General features: G+C 40.0%; 2 protein-coding genes across 2 annotated transcripts in view; one reads left to right on the top strand and one right to left on the bottom strand.

Moving 5' to 3' along the window:
* The window catches only part of LOC146669067 (uncharacterized), a 576,742-nt gene that overhangs the window by 217,553 nt on the left and 339,811 nt on the right, over window positions 1–19,378 (top strand). The window lies entirely within an intron of this gene.
* Window positions 1–19,378, bottom strand: part of LOC146669081 (copine-9-like) — a 217,505-nt gene that overhangs the window by 176,244 nt on the left and 21,883 nt on the right. Inside the window, exon 3 of the mRNA XM_085405516.1 lies at window positions 18,442–18,488. Within this exon, the coding sequence (XP_085261642.1) occupies window positions 18,442–18,488 (47 nt within the window). The remainder of the gene's footprint in view (window positions 1–18,441; window positions 18,489–19,378) is intronic.

The following is a 19,378-nucleotide window of genomic DNA, read 5'->3' as shown; positions in this document are numbered from 1 at the left end:
ATAGTGTATATACTGGGCAAAGGATGTTGAATTAAATCAATTGACCAACAGAGAAGTCGTATACAAAAAGTGGATGAATGGGCTCTAGGTCCAGAGGAAGCTGAAGTCCACTGATGTGTGCAGCACAACGATGGACATTTTCTGTCTGTGGCAAGAACAGTGCACTTTGCTATGGTCTGCTGGGGAAACAGCATGAGAGCTAATGACACCAACAAGACTGAAAGGACTAATCAAAAAGGCTGGTTTTGTGACTGGCTGCAAATTGAACACTTGAGGTAATGGAGAGGAAGGTCACAGAACGTAATGGACTGATTCAGCTCCACTGTCACAAGGACAGATGCAGGAAATCTTTCATGCCACATTCAGTTCCTCTTTATAATGCAATGTATCAGTCTGGCAAAGAGTCACTTTCTTTTTCATTTTAAAATTGTATTAAAATTCTGTTTTGCTTTGTTAATTTTGAGATATCTTATTTTACTTTATTTCATAATCAGTGGGGCTCACGTAAGGTAAACTGACATTTTTACCTTATATTTGAGTAAGTAGGGTATGAGTCTGTGACTGCTATAAAGTAATTGGCAAGTCAACCCCGTATTAAAATGGATACGTCCCTCTGTTCCTTAAAGGGTTGCATCATGTTCAGTCAAACACAACGCAACACTGGAGTCGAGAAGCATCTAGTAGTCTCAGAGGGCCCCTTCTTTTCAATGCGATTGAACAGTGTGGCTTGGTGGTTTCTGAGCACAAGGCAGTGTGTTACATTGCATTTTTGTCAGTGTGTGTCTCTATACCCCTCCTAACAGAAATAGTGCGAACAGGAAAACAGCAGCATGGAGGCAATCAGGGCAGATTTTCTGTCTATTTCAGTGAGCTGCATCAGTAATGAACCATCTAAAAGTGGAAGCAGTGGTAGACAGAGAGAAAGCAGGACACAGAGGCAGTCTCAATAAGAAAAAGTGAGTTTTTCCCCAACAGATCAGGGATCCAATAATGCATGAAACACAATGTGGACACAAAATGTCAGTATAAATTGAGATGGGATTTTTTTCTTTTTATTTTAATGAATGTTAAGGCTGTGTGACTCCATGGGGAATAGCTTGGGCTTACAGTCAGGCTAAGGAAGAGAGGAAAGACAGAAGTGTCCAGTTCAATAACACATTACAGTAAAGCAACACTACTTCATCAAGCTGTTAGGGAGAGCAGGATCTGGAAACACTTCCCACTCCAAATATGCAAAATTATCAATTAAATACTGTCTGACATTTAAACTTAGATTAAAACTTAATTAAAAAATAATAAAAAATAATAAATTAAGAAGACTAAGAACAGGAGTTTCAGTCTCTGGCAGGTTTCAGAAAGGAGGATGGTGTTCAAGTTATAGTCAATATCAAACAGTCACGTTGAAAAGAGTCTCAGCAAAAGACTCGTTCCCCCACAATGCATCACATAATGCAACAGGAAATCATTACCACCTGTGTCCTTCCTGAGGACACTACTTTTGTATTTATATTTTAATTGACCATCTGTAGCAAAGCAAATCCCCCCTTTGAATTAATAAAGTATTCTGATGCTGGTTCTGTAAGAACGAGCTCCTCAGCTCCTCCCTGTGTGGAGATGTTGACGTCTACACTTTAGTCTTGTGCAAAACTTGTTGCCCAATCTCACAATACTGTAAAACCATTTAACAGTTTGTATTTATGTAACCACTCAAAGCACTTTAGACTACAAGTCACATTTCTAAACATACACTTATATAGTGCATTATTTCCATATATTTAAGTCACAGAATGACCCATTTGAGATAACTGATTAACCTAGCATGGATGTCTTTGTGGAGCCAGAGTACATAGAAGAAACACAAACAGGAGAACATGCAAACACCACAAGGAAAGGGGTACAAACCAGGAAATGTGTGTGTAACACTGTGCTAATAGAGCTCAAAACTATTAGCAACTTTTAAGGAATAGATACTGACAAATGACAAAGAGAATGTGAAATTTGCCCCTACAATAAGAGGACCTAGCAGCTCTGTTATGCTGAAAGGGTGCCTGCAAATCAGTACAAATCAGTACAAATCAGTACAGGTGATTTATGGCCAAAAAGGCCAGAAAACCCACAGTGATGCTAGTTACAGAGAAGAAAGTCAGACTGCAAGAGAAAAGTAAGAGAAACAGAGCTATCGCATCATGCTACAAAACATCCAGAGCCTTTTCTAGAATGAGAGCCATCACTACTTTATCTGCATTTATGCATTTCACCAATACCTCACAAGGAGAACACAAGTGAGAAAAGATGGAGGCTAGACTGAAAAGGGGTTTTGGTATGAAAGTAAGAAATGACTTGCAACATGAGGGCAAATTTTTACACAGAGCAAGGCAAAAAGAGCAAAGTCAGCATGAGCCACCATGATCATACTGAAGGTGAATTTAAACAAACCTAAACGATTCTAGCTATGTCAATATTCTTAACTTAAAATGCTGCCTCTTGCACTGAGATTCTTGTTTTTCTTGTAATTCATTAAAATATGTCAGCTTTAGGTATTTGTCTTTGTTCTCAATACAAAGACCTTGATTATTGAAATGAATAATAAATAAATTTCAATAATTAATTTTGGTCTCTAAGCATCTGTTGAGATTGCTTATGCCTCAGGCCAATTCTGTGTTTTTCACAAAAGCAGAAGCACCGGAGACTGGCACAGTATTTAAAAAAACCTGAAAATGCAAAGTCACATTATTTTTTAAATGAGCAAAGAAAAAACAAAAATGACAACTCTTTACAACTCTTAAGGCGTAACAAGCCCAACACTGACAAGGCTAAGACAGGCAGTGCAGACAAGTAACAGTAATGAGGCCATGGTGAATGGTGCCATATAATAACAGTGATGCTATTTTTGTTAGTGCAAGCTGCAGTTTGGTGTTGTTTTGGGCGGTTGTGCGTGCTCGTGTCAGTTTGTTCTGCCAGTTTAGTGATACAGTATATCAGTACAGAAGCTCACAATTCACTTTTGCGGTGATGTGAAAAGATGAGGCTTTCTAAAACTTTCTCGACTTCTGGTTTTGACTTTTTCTCCTCCTATACCAGCACTGATGTGGAGGCTTTGTCTGAGCAGCAACACCAATAATTCAGGAGAATACTGCAGCATACCCTGAGTGCTGGTGTAAATGGTGTAGCAGCTTCACCTTTTTGCGCAGAACGCGACCAGTGTGGCAGTATAATGCCCTCTCTTTGTCTTTATCTCTCGCTGGCTTCTCTTTTTGTTTAGGAACTTTTCTATTCTTCTCTGTCCCCCACAAACCTGATAGTTTCTTTCTGGCAGAGTTGTAATTATTTCTTTCTCCTCATTAGTGAGAGAATTCGATTTCTGCTAATTGCATCAAGAATTGCCTGAAGCCAAATCTGCCAGTGTGTTCAAACAGCCCACACACAACAAGCTGGTGACAATACACGTGTCACAAGAAGGATGCTTGCTTCCATTTGCACACCAACAGACACCAAGAAGGCTGCGAGTGGAGGACGCAGCCAAGAGAGTGGGACCTGGAAGCATATTCAACGGTGGCTGCAATCCAACCAGAGACCGTTTTTTTCCTCTTCCGTCAGTTCAGAGAAGCGGAAAATACATTCGCATTCAAACCATGTGAATGTGGAAGCTTTGGCTCAGTGGTAAAATAGAGAGGCAGAGAGGGAAATAAAGTTTAGGATGCTCCCAGATAAACTTTTTGTCATGAATCGCTGTGCGGCAGGCGGGAGTTGGACCCAAAATGCAGGACTCACAGACTCGAGGGAATGAACTCAAAACACAGCTTTATTTGCCGGTAGAACAAACTAAACTAAACTAAACTGGGAAGCCACAAACTAAGAACTCACAGCGAGACACAGGGAGATCCACACACAGCATGAGGGACGACGCGACACTGACTCAGAGAAACACAGGGTTTAAATACACTGGGAAGTAACGAGGGGAATGAGACACAGAAGGAGGGCACAGCTGGGAGAAATCAGGACTGACGAGACAAGCAAAGCAGGACGCATTCACATGAGACACGGACCATCAAAGTAAAACAGGAAGTATCACACAGAGACGCGAACTTGACACAGTGGAGACAGCAACTAAGAAATACAGAGACATAAACCATAAGGCAGAGGTCTAAGAACCAAAATACACAGGGAAATACTCAGCTGGGAACACAAGAGACTAGACTAGAGAGAGTAACAAAAAACCAACCATGAGAACATAATGCACAATGCAGAGTGACAGAAAACAAGAAACTCAAACATGCAAAGACACACAATTACACAGAACAGAGGGGACACAGAGAGACATGAAGGGCAAGGGATCAAAACTAGAAGCCATAGAATAAATCACATACAAGTACAATAATACAAAAATCACAAAGAACTAAAAACGCTGGGTCAGGAGACCCAGGACCGTGACACTTTTATCTTCACACAGAAGCGAGAAGCAGCTCATGATATTTCCTATCTGTGACGTCTTTGCTCTGATGGAAGTTTGAAAGTTTATCCTACACAGTTTCTAAATCTGTGTTAGGATTATTGCTCCATCACTCCAAGCAATCTAACATTTTCTTAGCGATATAACTGTGAAGTTTGAGAAGGTATATCGCCACAACAAGCAGGACAGAAAATGTTTTAGGCACTCGCTGTGAGTCAAGCTGCGAACACTGACCCCCAGAGATAGGAAAGGATACAGTGGCTTGCAAAAGTATTGGGCCCCCTTGAACTTTCCCACATTTTGTCACATTACAGCCACAAACATGAATCAGTTTTATTGGAATTCCACGTGAAAGACCAACACAAAGTGGTGCACACGTGAGAAGTGGAACGAAAATCAGACATGATTCCAAACATTTTTTACAAATAAATAACTGAAAAGTGGGGTTCTTCCACATGACAATCACTGACTTCAGAAGAAGATGAAGAGGAGGAGGAAGGTTCATTACCCTCTGAACAGCTGTTTCACATGGATCAGATTAAAGCCGTCCTCCCCAGTCTCATAAATCAGGTGCCATAACCTCCTTTTTGACACAGAGTGTGTCGTATGTTTTGTCTTTAATAGCTTTGTTGTATGAAATGTTCTTTAGTGGTCGCTGGATTTCAACAGTATTATGCTGCATATATTATTTCCAGTCATTCTATCTGTGATGGCAGTCACATCTGTGTCCACTACATTTCCAGTGATGGAGCTGCTCTGTGGTGCAGAAGGAGATTGCTACAGGATTTCCTCTCAGCTAGCACCTGCTTGCAGGATTAGACAAACCCACATTTAGAGCATTTGGTGACTCTGAATGACTTTCCTGTTGGAGATGTTCCCTATAAAACTCTTTTTGTTTTTGTGTTTTGTTTTTGTTTGTTTTTTTTGTTTTTTTTTTGGGGGGGGGGGGGGGGGAGGTTGTATAAAAGAAAAGACAACAACAACAACAACAATAAAACTCTGGCTGAAATTATTTCAGCGCAATCAATCCAACATTTGTGTAATCTTTAAACGAACAGCATCTTTTCATTCCTTCAGACTGATCGGTACTATGAGCAACACTTTTCAGATTGTGTTCACCTCAGTTGTGTGTGTGATGGTACACAACTCGGCTGACAGCATCCCCACGCTGTAAGTCTAATTGAGCCTCACTGAGACCTGTGTGTATGTGTGTGGATCCCCACAGAGGTGGGCCTGATTTTCTTTGATAGCACATAGTGCAGATTACTGAAAGACACTGATGAATACAGGACACACACACAGCTGAGAGATGAGGTTTTCTATATGTTTACACAGCCAGTGTTCCTCTCAGACGTCCCAAAGCAGCTCAAATGATTTTCCCCTTTATGAATTCCTATATTTGGCTGCTCGGGCTTCACACTAGGGCTTATTTTTTATTACGTTTTGTTTGCCATAAAACACTCTGATCAGACTCTTTTAGGACCGTCTGCTCCAGAGTCTCGGACTCGTTTTACTGCACAGGTCATTTTTAATATGTCAGTTTATTTGGGTTACTGCAAATGTGCCAAGAATGACAAATACTTTCCGAATGATTTCTGCTATTTTTGCCTCGTGTTGTGTCTTGCTTTTGTGTTGAATAATTGCATTAAACCCTTCATCAGTGCACTCTACACTGTCACCAAAAAGAGTGAATTTAGAATTGACTGAAATTAGCTACAGAGCATATTTGTGACTCTTAAAAGGTGACGTTGAGTGTTGGCAATATAAGTGGTAATTTTGACATTCAGCACCACCAGCACTGCTGGATTAGTTGTATTGTTTACTCCTTATGCACAATGCTGATGGCAGGTGGGAGAAGACTAAATATTTCCTTCCATCCTTAGACACACTACAGGGAAGCTGACACGCTGAGGCTGTTTTTATTTTTAACATACTAGCATTGTAGTATTGGAGTAATTAAGGTAATATATCACATCATTTGATGCCACAAGAGATGGAAATAAGTGCACTATAAATCCTTTCAAGCTTGTTGACCACTTCAAAAGAAGCCTTATTGAGTTTTTTTGGGAGTAATTCATTCGAAATCATCTTTTGAGTATTGAAAATGGAAAACCAGCCAAGTTAAGCTCCTCAAAGTTGAAATAATGCATTAAATAAACTTCAAATATAAAGCTCAGTGAGACCCTGGTATTTTAATAGTCTCAGCAGAAACAGCTGTGAGAATGTTCAAATTCTAAATAATAATCTGACTCCTTTGCTAAAGGCATTAAAAGGTTTAGCACCCCTTGATTAAATTATTATTGTTGTTGTACTTTAAGGCATTTCATTTGAAGTTTGTTTTACGCAGCCTGATTACAAATGTCCACTACTCCCTACTGTGTTTGCACTGTTTTAATCTAATGATATATGGGTCTTTCATTGCCAGCATCTTTTGCAGCATTTTTTGCAGAACCTTTTGGTTAAAACAGGTGGGCTTTTTGTTTGTTCATCTTAAACTAAAAATCAGGTTAACCCTTTAAAACCGGTCAGAGCAGCACGCTCCGTTTTGCGCAACTACTTTTAAATCCTCGTACACTCTAAAAAGTAATTAATGGGATCTTTAGTCATTACTTACATATATATGTTGTTGTGAAATGAAAAATCAAGTTCATAAATACTGTTAGACTTCCTAATTAAAATTTTTATTTTATTGAGTTCGGGTGACACATAAATTATGCCTCTTTACTCAATATATAATCGTGATTTGTCTGAATTTAAAATCTTCTTTTAATCAAAAAACAATATAATTTTAAGTTCTGTCGATGTAAAATACAACTTGATGACGTGTAAACAGCTCACAGTTCCCTTCTTCTACACAAGCGGACATATTCAACAGCACGTGTTCAAGGTTTATCAAGAGCTGTGTTCGTCGCGAACGGTGAGTAATTTTATGCGAAATTACACATATCTGCAGTCGCTCTGGATTTTGTTAGTTTACTTTAAAACAACGACGTAACATACATAACATACATCTTAGCTTGCCCCCGCGTTTGTGTGTTTTAATATACACACAGCAGCTAATTCCGCGATAGCATAAATTGTTGGGCTCTTTTTGGAAAATTTAACACTGACGTTACTCTAATGCAGACCACTGTAATTGTCTTATAATTTTTAAAAGATAGCGGACGTTGTTCGCCCCGGCGCAAACTACTATGCTAACGTAGCTAGCCAAGCTAAGTTGTGTTCACTGTGATTTTATTTTTGAAATGTGAAATTTATTTTTTGAAGGGAAGCATTTTATGTTAGTAATTGTTAAGAAACGCTTCTAAATTTTCGTAACGTTACGGGGTGAAGTTCAACCCCATTGGCTTCTGCGCAGGAAGTGCGGTCGCCATTAGTCCGGTGTGTCTGTTGACCGCTAAGAGCGGTTCTTCACCGGCTGCTCGGCCTATTTTCACAGGTAAAAGACCAGACTTAAGTGCACTGTGCCGCATATGGTAGGCTAGTTAGCTGTCCCTAATTTTTGGGTACTTTCCGTGTTTTGTAGAGACGTAGAGGCGACGTGCATTGGCACTGGCTGTAACATTGATATGCCTCAATAAAGGTTGAAAGTAAGAAAAAAATCAATAGCGGGCCGCCATCTTGGTTGGGTCCCCATTCGCCACCAGTGCATTTTTTCTACTGAGGAATGTATTCACCCATGGTAAATAAGGAAAATGTTTAAATATTTTTCCAAACAGATAAGGCAAGAAAGGTCAATAATCCCACATATGGTTTCAGTAGTATGCCAGTTTTTGCAACACTAGGGTGCACAAAAATGACCATAGCTGCTGACTCAGCATTGATTCCAATTTGGTTTTGGAGAATGAAATGAAAACAGATCAAGTGGGATTATTGACATTGTAGCTTGTGTATAAAAAAGTTTGGGTTTTTTTTTCGTATTTACTGTCAGAAATGATTCTGTCCTGTCATGCCACACCTTATGTTTGCTTTTGTTGATAAAAAAAAAACTATATATATATATATATATATATATATATATATAGCTCCTTACCATGCATGGAGGGTTTCACCCCAAGTCCAGCACCCTGAGGCTGTACGCTAAGCGGAAGGAAGGGGGCCGGGGACTGGTGAGTGTCAGCACCACAGTCCAGGATGAGACAACGAACATCCAAGAATACATTGGGAAGATGGCCCCAACTGACCGAGTGCTCAGTGAATACCTCAGGCAGCAGAAACCCAAGAAAGAGGAGGGAGACGAAGAACCATCATGGAAGGACAGGCCCCTGCACGGTATGTACCACCGGCAGATAGAGGAGGTGGCTGATATCCAGAAATCCTACCAGTGGCTGGACAAAGCTGGACTGAAAGACAGCACAGAGGCACTAATCATGGCAGCACAAGAACAAGCTCTGAGCACAAGATCCATAGAGGCTGGGGTCTATCACACCAGGCAAGACCCCAGGTGCAGGCTGTGTAAAGATGCCCCAGAGACAATCCAGCACATAACAGCAGGGTGCAAGATGCTAGCAGGCAAGGCATACATGGAACGCCATAACCAAGTGGCCGGCATAGTGTACAGGAACATCTGTGCCGAGTATAACCTGGAAGTCCCGAGGTCAAAATGGGAGATGCCCCCAAGGGTGGTGGAGAATGACCGAGCTAAGATCCTGTGGGACTTCCAGATACAGACGGACAAAATGGTGGTGGCGAACCAACCGGACATAGTGGTGGTAGACAAACAGAAGAAGACGGCCGTAGTGATCGATGTAGCGGTTCCGAATGACAGCAATATCAGGAAGAAGGAACACGAGAAGCTGGAGAAATACCAAGGGCTCAGAGAAGAGCTCGAGAGGATGTGGAGGGTGAAGGTAACGGTGGTCCCCGTGGTAATCGGAGCACTAGGTGCGGTGACTCCCAAGCTAGGCGAGTGGCTCCAGCAGATCCCGGGAACAACATCGGAGATCTCTGTCCAGAAGAGCGCAGTCCTGGGAACAGCTAAGATACTGCGCAGGACCCTCAAGCTCCTCTGGTAGAGGACCCGAGCTTGAATGATAAACCGCCCGCAGGGGCGTGCTGGGTGTTTTATATATATATATATATATACAGTGGGGCAAAAAAGTATTTAGTCAGCCACCGATTGTGCAAGTTCCCCCACTTAAAATGATGACAGATGTCAGTAATTTGCACCAGAGGTACACTTCAACTGTGAGAGACAGAATGTGAAAAAAAAATCCATGAATCCACATGGTAGGATTTGTAAAGAATTTATTCGTAAATCAGGGTGGAAAATAAGTATTTGGTCACCTCAAACAAGGAAAATCTCTGGCTCTCACAGACCTGTAACATCTTCTGTAAGAAGCTTTTCTGTCCCCCACTCGTTACCTGTATGAATGGCACCTGTTTGAACTCATCATCTGTATAAAAGACACCTGTCCACAGCCTCAAACAGTCAGACTCCAAACTCCGCCATGGCCAAGACCAAAGAGCTTTCGAAGGACACCAGGAAAAGTATTGTAGACCTGCACCAGACTGGGAAGAGTGAATCTACAATAGGCAAGCAGCTTGGTGTGAAAAAATCAACTGTGGGAGCAATCATCAGAAAATGGAAGACATACAAGACCACTGATAATCTCCCTCGATCTGGGGCTCCACGCAAGATCTCATCCCGTGGGGTCAAAATGATCATGAGAACGGTGAGCAAAGATCCCAGAACCACACGGGGGGACCTGGTGAATGACCTGCAGAGAGCTGGGACCAAAGTAACAAAGGTCACCATCAGTAACACACTACAACGGCAGGGAATCAAATCCCGCAGTGCCAGACGTGTTCCGCTGCTGAAGCCAGTGCATGTCCAGGCCCGTCTGAAGTTTGCCAGAGAGCACATGGATGATACAGCAGAGGATTGGGAGAATGTCATGTGGTCAGATGAAACCAAAGTAGAACTTTTTGGTATAAACTCAACTCGTCGTGTTTGGAGGAAGAAGAATACTGAGTTGCATCCCAAGAACACCATACCTACTGTGAAGCATGGGGGTGGAAACATCATGCTATGGGGCTGTTTTTCTGCCAAGGGGACAGGACGACTGATCCGTGTTAAGGACAGAATGAATGGGGCCATGTATCGTGAGATTTTGAGCCAAAACCTCCTTCCATCAGTGGGAACTTTGAAGATGAAACGAGGCTGGGTCTTCCAACATGACAATGATCCAAAACACACCGCCCGGGCAACAAAGGAGTGGCTCCGTAAGAAGCATTTGAAAGTCCTGGAGTGGCCTAGCCAGTCTCCAGAGCTCAACCCCATAGAAAATCTGTGGCGGGAGTTGAAAGTCCGTGTTGCTCGGCGACAGCCCCAAAACATCACTGCTCTCGAGAAGATCTGCATGGAGGAATGGGCCAAAATACCAGCTACTGTGTGTGCAAACCTGGTAAAGACCTATAGTAAACGTTTGACCTCTGTTATTGCCAACAAAGGTTATGTTACAAAGTATTGAGTTGTATTTTTGTTATTGACCAAATACTTATTTTCCACCCTGATTTACCAATAAATTCTTTACAAATCCTACCATGTGGATTCATGGATTTTTTTTTTCACATTCTGTCTCTCACAGTTGAAGTGTACCTCTGGTGCAAATTACTGACCTCTGTCATCATTTTAAGTGGGGGAACTTGCACAATCGGTGGCTGACTAAATACTTTTTTGCCCCACTGTGTGTGTGTGTGTGTGTATATATATATATGTATATATATATATATATATATATATTTATTTATTTATTTATTTTTTTTTTTTTTTTTTTTTTTTTTTTGAGTTAACACATTCCTCAGTAGAAATACATGCACTGGGGGCGAGTGGAGACCCCTCCAAGATCGCGGTCGTTGGGGATACACGCTCCAACAGACTGGCCCAGTCCATGTCACCTCTATGTATATTTGATCTATGGAAAGCCACGTTAGGCCTTCCAGCACCCAGTGTATTCAGGTCTATGTAGTTTTGAATGTTTGGTTCTAGCTCACACAGCTTTGACAGGTGAAACTTATTCACTGTATTGAAGACTCACAGGTGAAGTTGAAAATACCATCTTTTGTATTTTTGTGCAGGCACAACTTTCTGGTGTTATACACTGTCCTGGCGTTGCAGATCTAGGGGTTCCAGTTAAGACGTGGTCAGCCTTCTAAAGAAAGTGGGAATCTCACCAAAATATTCAGTTACTTTGCTGTGTTTCTTGCCAGGACAAAGGCTCAAACCATCATCTTCTCCTGGTATCGAATACCAAGGGACCTTCTGAAGTAAGCTTTAACAAGTAAGCTTGAATTGAGTAATTCAGAATCATGAAGTATGGATTGGCCTTGCAAAATCTGTAAATTTGCAACCTCCACTAAGGAAGAGCTGATGAAACATTATAGGTTACGCCATATCCCCAGTGTACAGCCTCTGCCATGTCCTTACCTAGATTGTTTTTGTTCATTTAAGTCATGGGGTAGCCTAAAATCACACATATCAAGGAAACACTCAACTCACTCAACAATGAGAACCTCTGAAATACTCAGTTTCTGTTGTCAGTTCTGTAATGTGGGCACATTTTCCACTGAAAAAGAGTATTTTGAACACCTTCTATTTTTTTCTATCAATCAGGACAACACAGTTGAAAAGCGCAGAGAAATTGCTATTCGCTGCCTCATAGTCTATCTTGGAGAGAAGGAGGAGGATCTTTTCAAACAATACAGCGCAAGTACTTGAGTTGGTTTTTAATTTTTTGTTTAGTTTTGAATGCATGTCTCTGTTGGGTCTTTGTGTTTTGTTCATTGGATTTTCTGTTCAGGGTTGAGTATTTAAGTCATTCAGTGCCATAGACGTCTTTAGACGTCAAAATGAATCCGAACGCTCTACTGAGAACGAGTATTGTGGCGCGATTTTTGATCCAGCTCGTCATTTCGAGCTTGAGGTGTCTGCAGCCTGACGTCATGGTTTTTCTAGCGATTCCAGTGAACATGAACCGGATTTATCTGACCAGTATCTCCTGTTAGAAACTTCTGAAGGCAGCAGGGACCAGAATAATGAACGATTTGCTGCATAAAACGCACAGAAATTGTTGATAGACGAACCGATGGCCGGGTGGGGGGTGAACAGACTAAGTCGCGCACTCACTTGTGCACATGCGGGAGTAACACACACACACAGACTCTCTGAATCATAAATCAGTCGCTTTTTTCTTATATATTTTTCAAATGTTGAAATTGTCTATAAACAACTATTTTTATACAAAAAATAATCTGCCAAAAGTACATTTTTACAGGTGATTTTTTTACTTCATAGTAGTAAAACATAGTTGAGATGTTGCATGAATCATTGAAACACGAAATATTTACATCAAAGTCACTGATCTGCTAGAAAAACCTATTTACACAAAGCGCTTTTGATCCAGAAACAGGTGTTTTGTCATGAAAGTTTCTCTTTTCTACTGCAGATTTCTAAATAACAGAGGTAGAAACATTTTTTTTTTGCTGCTGAAAGAAGAGAGACTCATTTTTGTCATGGTGGTTTCAGAATTCACATAGTCATAGAACAAAATATTCTGTGAGCCTTCAAAATCAGTGAAAAAGCTAAATATCTCTGGCACTGAGGGGAGTATGAAATCTGAGAGTGGCTGGCACTGAATGAGTTAAGGGACATTCCAACCCTAAGTGAAGATATGTCTATTGCCATGTATAAGTGAGAAAAAAGCATTTCAGAATTACAATCCGAAGATGTTTATTGCCATTGTCATTGAACATAATTTGCTGAATAGAAACCTGTTTCCGTGATAAGGTGCAACATAAACACACAGGATAAAAAATTTTGTAGCCAGCGCAGTCATTTTCCTGATCTGGCAGCAGCTTTAGCAGAGCATAAACAATGGAAGTGAATGGCAGGTACTAGCATTTTGTGTGCAAAAGTGATTAAAATCACTCAATAATGATACCAAGTATTCCTGGGGAGCTCAACAATCATGCTGACTGCAAATGAAAAGTATGAATTGACATGAAGGATTTTCAGGAGCCGATTTAGACTTGGGACTACATTACGACAAAGCACTGCTGTAAGCCTCCACATGGTTATAACACAGCAGTTGAAGCCACTGCTGACCAGTGTCTATAAACCAACATGCTATTTGTGCAATATTTCTTCAACAAATCAAAGACCCATCCATTGTTACTGCAGCTTACCATGCTTGTATAGTAGTGGCTGTGTGTGTTTGTTTATGGAAGCTGGAGGCTTTTCCAACTGTTGCGTTATATCCATGCACCATGCAGTGGATGTTTACAGCGGTGTTTGTTGTAACTGCAATGTAGTCTCAAGTCTAAATCAGCTTCTGCAAATCTTCCGTGTTACTTTTGCACTTTTCATTTGCCGTGAACATGATTACTGAGCTCCCAAGAAATATTTGTTTTCATTACTGTTTTCATTTTTGTTAGTCATTTTAATCACTTTTGCACACAACATGCTAGCACCTGCTATTCACTTCCATTGTTTGTGCTCTGCTAAAGCAAATGGATTGCTTCCGGATCAGGAGAATTAGTGTGCTGTTTACAAAAGGCTTGTTTCTCACTTTCTAACTGTGGCAATATGGCAATAGATAAAATTTCACTTAGAAGTGGAATAACCCTTAAAAATGATTTATTAGATTTTCTTTTCAAAGTGGAAAAACAAAACTGTGAAAAACAAGACATTTTTTATTTTAAACGTTGGATTATGGTTTAATTTAGCTTTTAAAAATTACAGAATGACAAAGTAAAATCACTGAAAAACACAAAAGACAACCTGTTTTAGCTTATTTTCCTACCTGTAGTAGTTCATTCCCTTATGCACGTCATCCTGAAGTGCTTGAGCTATGTATTTTATACATCCTAACATTTAATTTCTCCTACAAGGATGAGGAGGAGCTCAATGCAGACCTTGCAATGCAAATCATGAAGATTGCTATCATTGGTGATGGGCCTCCAACCATCATCGTTGAGGGATCCAAGATCCTGGAGAGGATTGATGTTGCCAGATCCTGTGCTTTGATGATGGGAGTAATCTACGCTCTGAACCTTACCTATCCCAAGCAGCTGAAATTTACCTTTGAGGTATTTCAAAAGCTATGCCTTGAGCTTGATGGACAAAAAGCCAGCTCTAAAGTAATGAATCTTAAGTTTGGTATTTTCTAGAGCAGACTTGATAGACCATTCGTGAGTGAGTTTCACAAAAACCTTATTCCTGCATTTCTGGCACTACTTCATTGTGTTTTACTAAATTTTAAAGCGCTGTTCTTAAGTCTTCTGAGTTAATGGTTTGCTGTGTCTTAAATGCTGTTATTTGCACATTTTTAAGGAATGCGTTTAATTTCTCCCATGACCTGTGTTCTGAGGGTATTGGTGTGTTTTAAAGTTTGTGTAATGCCCTCTTTAGCTGGCCTTAATCTTGAGGGTGAAAAGTCAAATATGGAAGAGAATCAAGAATACTTTGTAAGAGTGCTGACAAAGTTGAATGAAAGAAGCTTTGCTCATTTTATGTTTAAATTAGTGCATTTAATGTATAGCAGCCTGTCATCTATTGTTTTGATTCACTGTCACATGTTAAAGTAAAAAAAAGAGGATTCAAGTAGTAGGTTTTATTACAATTTTAATACACAGTTCCTTAAGTTTCAGCGGGCAATTTGTGTTCTAGGAAACTGAAGCCCACAAATCTTGCACTTCGCACGCACGTTAAAGAATTGTGATGTTTGTTATTGTAATTAAATGGGTCTAACTCATTTGAATACATCTGTCTGAATTTCTATTCTTTCTGAGCACCAGGTACGAGTCCCTTAGCTGATGTCCAGGTATTTGGCATCACATCTGCCGCATTCAAACAAATACACACAACATCCATTTCTTTTTTCTGAAGGTCATGACACAAGCGCACACACAGCCCATGTTAAGGCTGACGTTCGTTTGGGGAAAAAAGTGATCGACAAGTTTCTAAGGTCTTAGAACCTTGACTTCTTTGTGGGCAGGCACCACCATGCATGAGCCTGCCTACGCGGTAGTCATGGTTATAAGACACAGCCAAATGATCAAGGTTGTATTTTGGAGCGAATTAGCCTGCTGGGAAACAGGTAAATGGCCTTATAGAATCTCCTGTGGGACCAAAAAATTACTACACTGTAACCAAAATATCATATTTGACCAACATAAATACTATTTATGCCGACAGTTAAGTTCATTTTAATTATAAATGTGTTTTATTTTGATCAAAAAGTTACTTCACCATACATAAATATAATCTTGGATCAACTTAAATTCCTGTGTATTTGTTGACAATTATTAAGTTCATGTTACTCAGAATGTGGTTTTTTTTGTGGCCAAAAAGTAACTTCACTATACATAAAATTCACGTTGGATCAACTTAAATTTTTGTGTTCTAGTCGAAAATTATTAAGTTAATTTTACTTAAGAATGTTTTTAATTGTGGCCAAAAAAGCTACTTCACCATACTCAAAAATATTGCTTTGAATTAATGTTATTCTGCCAGAAGTTGGCTTAACTCAAAAATTCTAGTGGAAAACGTTAACATGTTTTTTTTATTTGAACCAATGTTTTACTTATTAGAGTGTAGCACTGCAACCACGTAAGCTAGCGCAATAATTTTTTTTGCATATGAAACCGGAGGAGTTGTACTTACATCTTATGCCATCAGCTTGTCCTAGGCCACGGTTTCCTTCCACATATAGCTTTGCAAAAACTGCATAAAAAGCACTTGCAGCAACAAAAACACAATATTCCAGAAACACGTTTTGCCGATCCGATCAGCTGTTCGTAACACTTTCTACGGCAGCATGAACTATCGCATGTCTGCCATTGGCTGTATCCCAATTCAGGGTCTGCAGCCTTAAAGGCCGCATTTCAAGGCCGATTACGTCACAGCGACGCGCCGAAGGCTGTCCCAATTCAAAGGCTGCTCGAAATGCGGCCCTGAAATGCGTCCTTCATTTCCCTGAATTTTAAGGCTGTGGCAGTGTAGACTTCATGGCCCAACATATCCCAGAATGCATAGCGCGGCGATGGGTGTGGATAAATTTGCAGAAAAAAACGGCGGATGAGGGGCGACCGAAGAGTGAACTTTAAGTACTGAATATTACGTCACTTATTTATGTGCAAATGTTTAATAACGAAGAACATTAAAACATTACTGTTGGCCACATGTCGGCAAAGTCATGTGACATTAGTGATGTTTGTACTAACTTGGTTTTAAAGCCTTTACTTTAAAATATACGCCGTTCAATAGCTGAGCTTAATCTTACAGAGAATGATCAAAGCTCATGTGGAAACAAACAAACAAATGAACAAAACATTTTCTCCTTCATTCCTGTCAAACAAAGCTATGACACGTTTCCAGCTGTTAGTATCATGGTTGCTAGGCAACCTGGGCAGCGCAACGGAGGCTTTTTAAAAAAAAAATGTTTTTAACTTTATTGACAAACTACAGTATCAGCACAACGGAGGCTAGACCGTCCCTTACACAAGCCTCGCACTTCCGGCCTTAGCGGTCTTTGAGTACGCGGCCCTTGAGAATCGTTGAGGCTGCGTACTTTAAGGCTGCAGACCCTGAATTGGGATACAGCCAGTACCTGCCTGAAACCGGAAGTGACGACATTGTCGCGGAAATGTAGTTTTTTACCATCAGCGCCTTATGAGCCTATACTGGTGTTTTTAAAAGTTATGTTTGACTTTATGACTTTCTGTGTCGTTTCTGGGATGCTTAGAAGTCAAATTGCACTGCTGGAAATAGTTTATTTTGATGCATGTGCTGTTTTTTTGCAAATTTGCATCATAATATTTATTTTCATTTTTCCTGCAGTATATAAAAATTGGTGTGTTTAAAAAATAAAACTATGAAGACACTCAAAATAAATTTCCTGTGGTGGGAAACTATTTTGTGCAACTTTTTTGTATTTACAGTTTTGAGGGATAAGCCTCTTAAATTTCTCTAACTACAAATATATGTTAAAAAAACAAAAGTGATTTTCAATTTTTTTGTAGTTTATTGCACTTTCTTGCAATTTATGTAATTTCTTTGCACTTAATGCATACATATTATTAAAATTTGGGCTATAACAGTTGTATTGATGTATAGCAACTTGAAATGCTCCCAAAAATTGCACTACAGCATGTAAAAATATAATATAAGCTCTGGCGGACTTGGTTCTATGGTCTTAAAGGGTTAATAAACTAAAGCAGTAGGTACACCAAGGAAAGCAGATGCAGTCTTGAAAGCCAAAACATGTTTTTGATTTATGCGACACGTGAGATTATTACATTTATGGACCGCAAACTTTAAAAAACCAAAAGCAGCTGCCAGAGTTTACTTCCTACATTTCTGCATTCAGTCTTGACTCAAAAGATATTGATTCATCAAAACATCTGGATGTCAGTGACGCATATACATACCATTGTGTGTGGAATAGGGATGTTATTCAAGGATAACCATGATATTTAAAAATAACCCCAAGTCAATAAAGCACATATGATAACAAGGTAAGTAACTGCATTATTGTTGTTTTTGTGTGCGTTCGTATATTTATGATTTCAGAGACATTAACTCTGTAACTTATATTTTGAGTTTAATTGATTTGCCAAAAAAATGTAGCACATGATAAAAAAGTTAGATATACGTTTTCCTGATAGTGGTATAGCTGTTATTTCTCTTTTCAGATAATCCATAGATACTGTAATATTTCATTCTCTTTTCCCTCTCAATATGAACATCGACCTTTTTTGGTACCTTTAATAGACCTCTGAAATCTGTACATGCATGTCAACAAATGATAACTAAAAGAGGTTAGTATAATTCTGTAATCAGACATACCAGGCGCAAAAAAATATCAGGATTTTTGTGCTTTTTCAGACAAAGGTTTTAACTGTAGCTAAGCACAGTTAAAACACTGTAGTCTGTGGATCTAACAGGTTTCCCAGGACAAACCTTGAAGCTGCCGGTGTGCCTCACTCACCTCTCTCCACTCCTTTGTCCCCAGGCCTTGAACGTACAACACCACCACTGAAAAGAAAAACACAGATGCACGCCTTAAATTTATTTTTGCACCTTTCAAGACTAATGGATATCTCAAAATCAGTAGACGTAAACGCAGGAAATCGCTGTTATCTAAAGATGTAAAAAAAATATATATATATATAAAAATGTTCGTTTAAAGTAATATTTGAAAATAATCTTTTTAAAACTGTAAGTCACGTTTCTTTCTCATACAGTATTACTTTTGTAACAAAAAGCTTGCGTTCCATTTTCAGTCATTTTAAGGCTCAGCGAGCAGGGCTTCGTCTTGCCACTGGCTTTCTTCGGATACCAAAACTTGCCAAACAGCTCAGACTGTGTTGAAATTTTCTCCAAATGATGAGCTGAAGGGAGGCTCCTAACCTGCTCACTGGCTGGGTCTTCTCAACACAGTAAAAGAGTAAAACACTAAAAAGATTTTATTAACAAAACAAACACAATGGATCAGTTTATTTAACCGATGCGAATGACAGAGAAGTGTTCACATACACCACATTTGTTTTCACCCAAGCTCAAGGTGCATGCCACCAGAGACAAAGAGAAATGAAGCAGCTGCCCTGGCACTCACAGCGCCCTTTCTGGCCCACAATGAGAGGGACAGGCTGTTTTTTCCATCCCCTTTCCATCTATTGATATGTCATTATCTCTTTCCCTCTCTGCTTAGACTATATAATGAGGAAGTAGGAAGTGCCACACATCACATTTCTACTGTGAGCCTCCACCTTTCAACAGTGTCCACGCACTGCTCCCCCCCTCGATGCCACAGAGAGAGCGCTGTTGGAGAAGGAAATGACCTCAATCCTGAGGAAGGAAGAAATAACAGTCCCTCAGTCGGAGTTACCGAAGGGTTTCATCTCAGGTGTTTGCAGCAGTGAAAG

Source organism: Rhamphochromis longiceps, linkage group LG5 (assembly GCF_057381845.1).
Source record: "Rhamphochromis longiceps isolate RC_006_pf linkage group LG5, R_longiceps_female_GT1.1, whole genome shotgun sequence".
Taxonomy (NCBI): domain Eukaryota; kingdom Metazoa; phylum Chordata; class Actinopteri; order Cichliformes; family Cichlidae; genus Rhamphochromis; species Rhamphochromis longiceps.
This window is presented reverse-complemented; position numbering and strand designations above follow the sequence as displayed.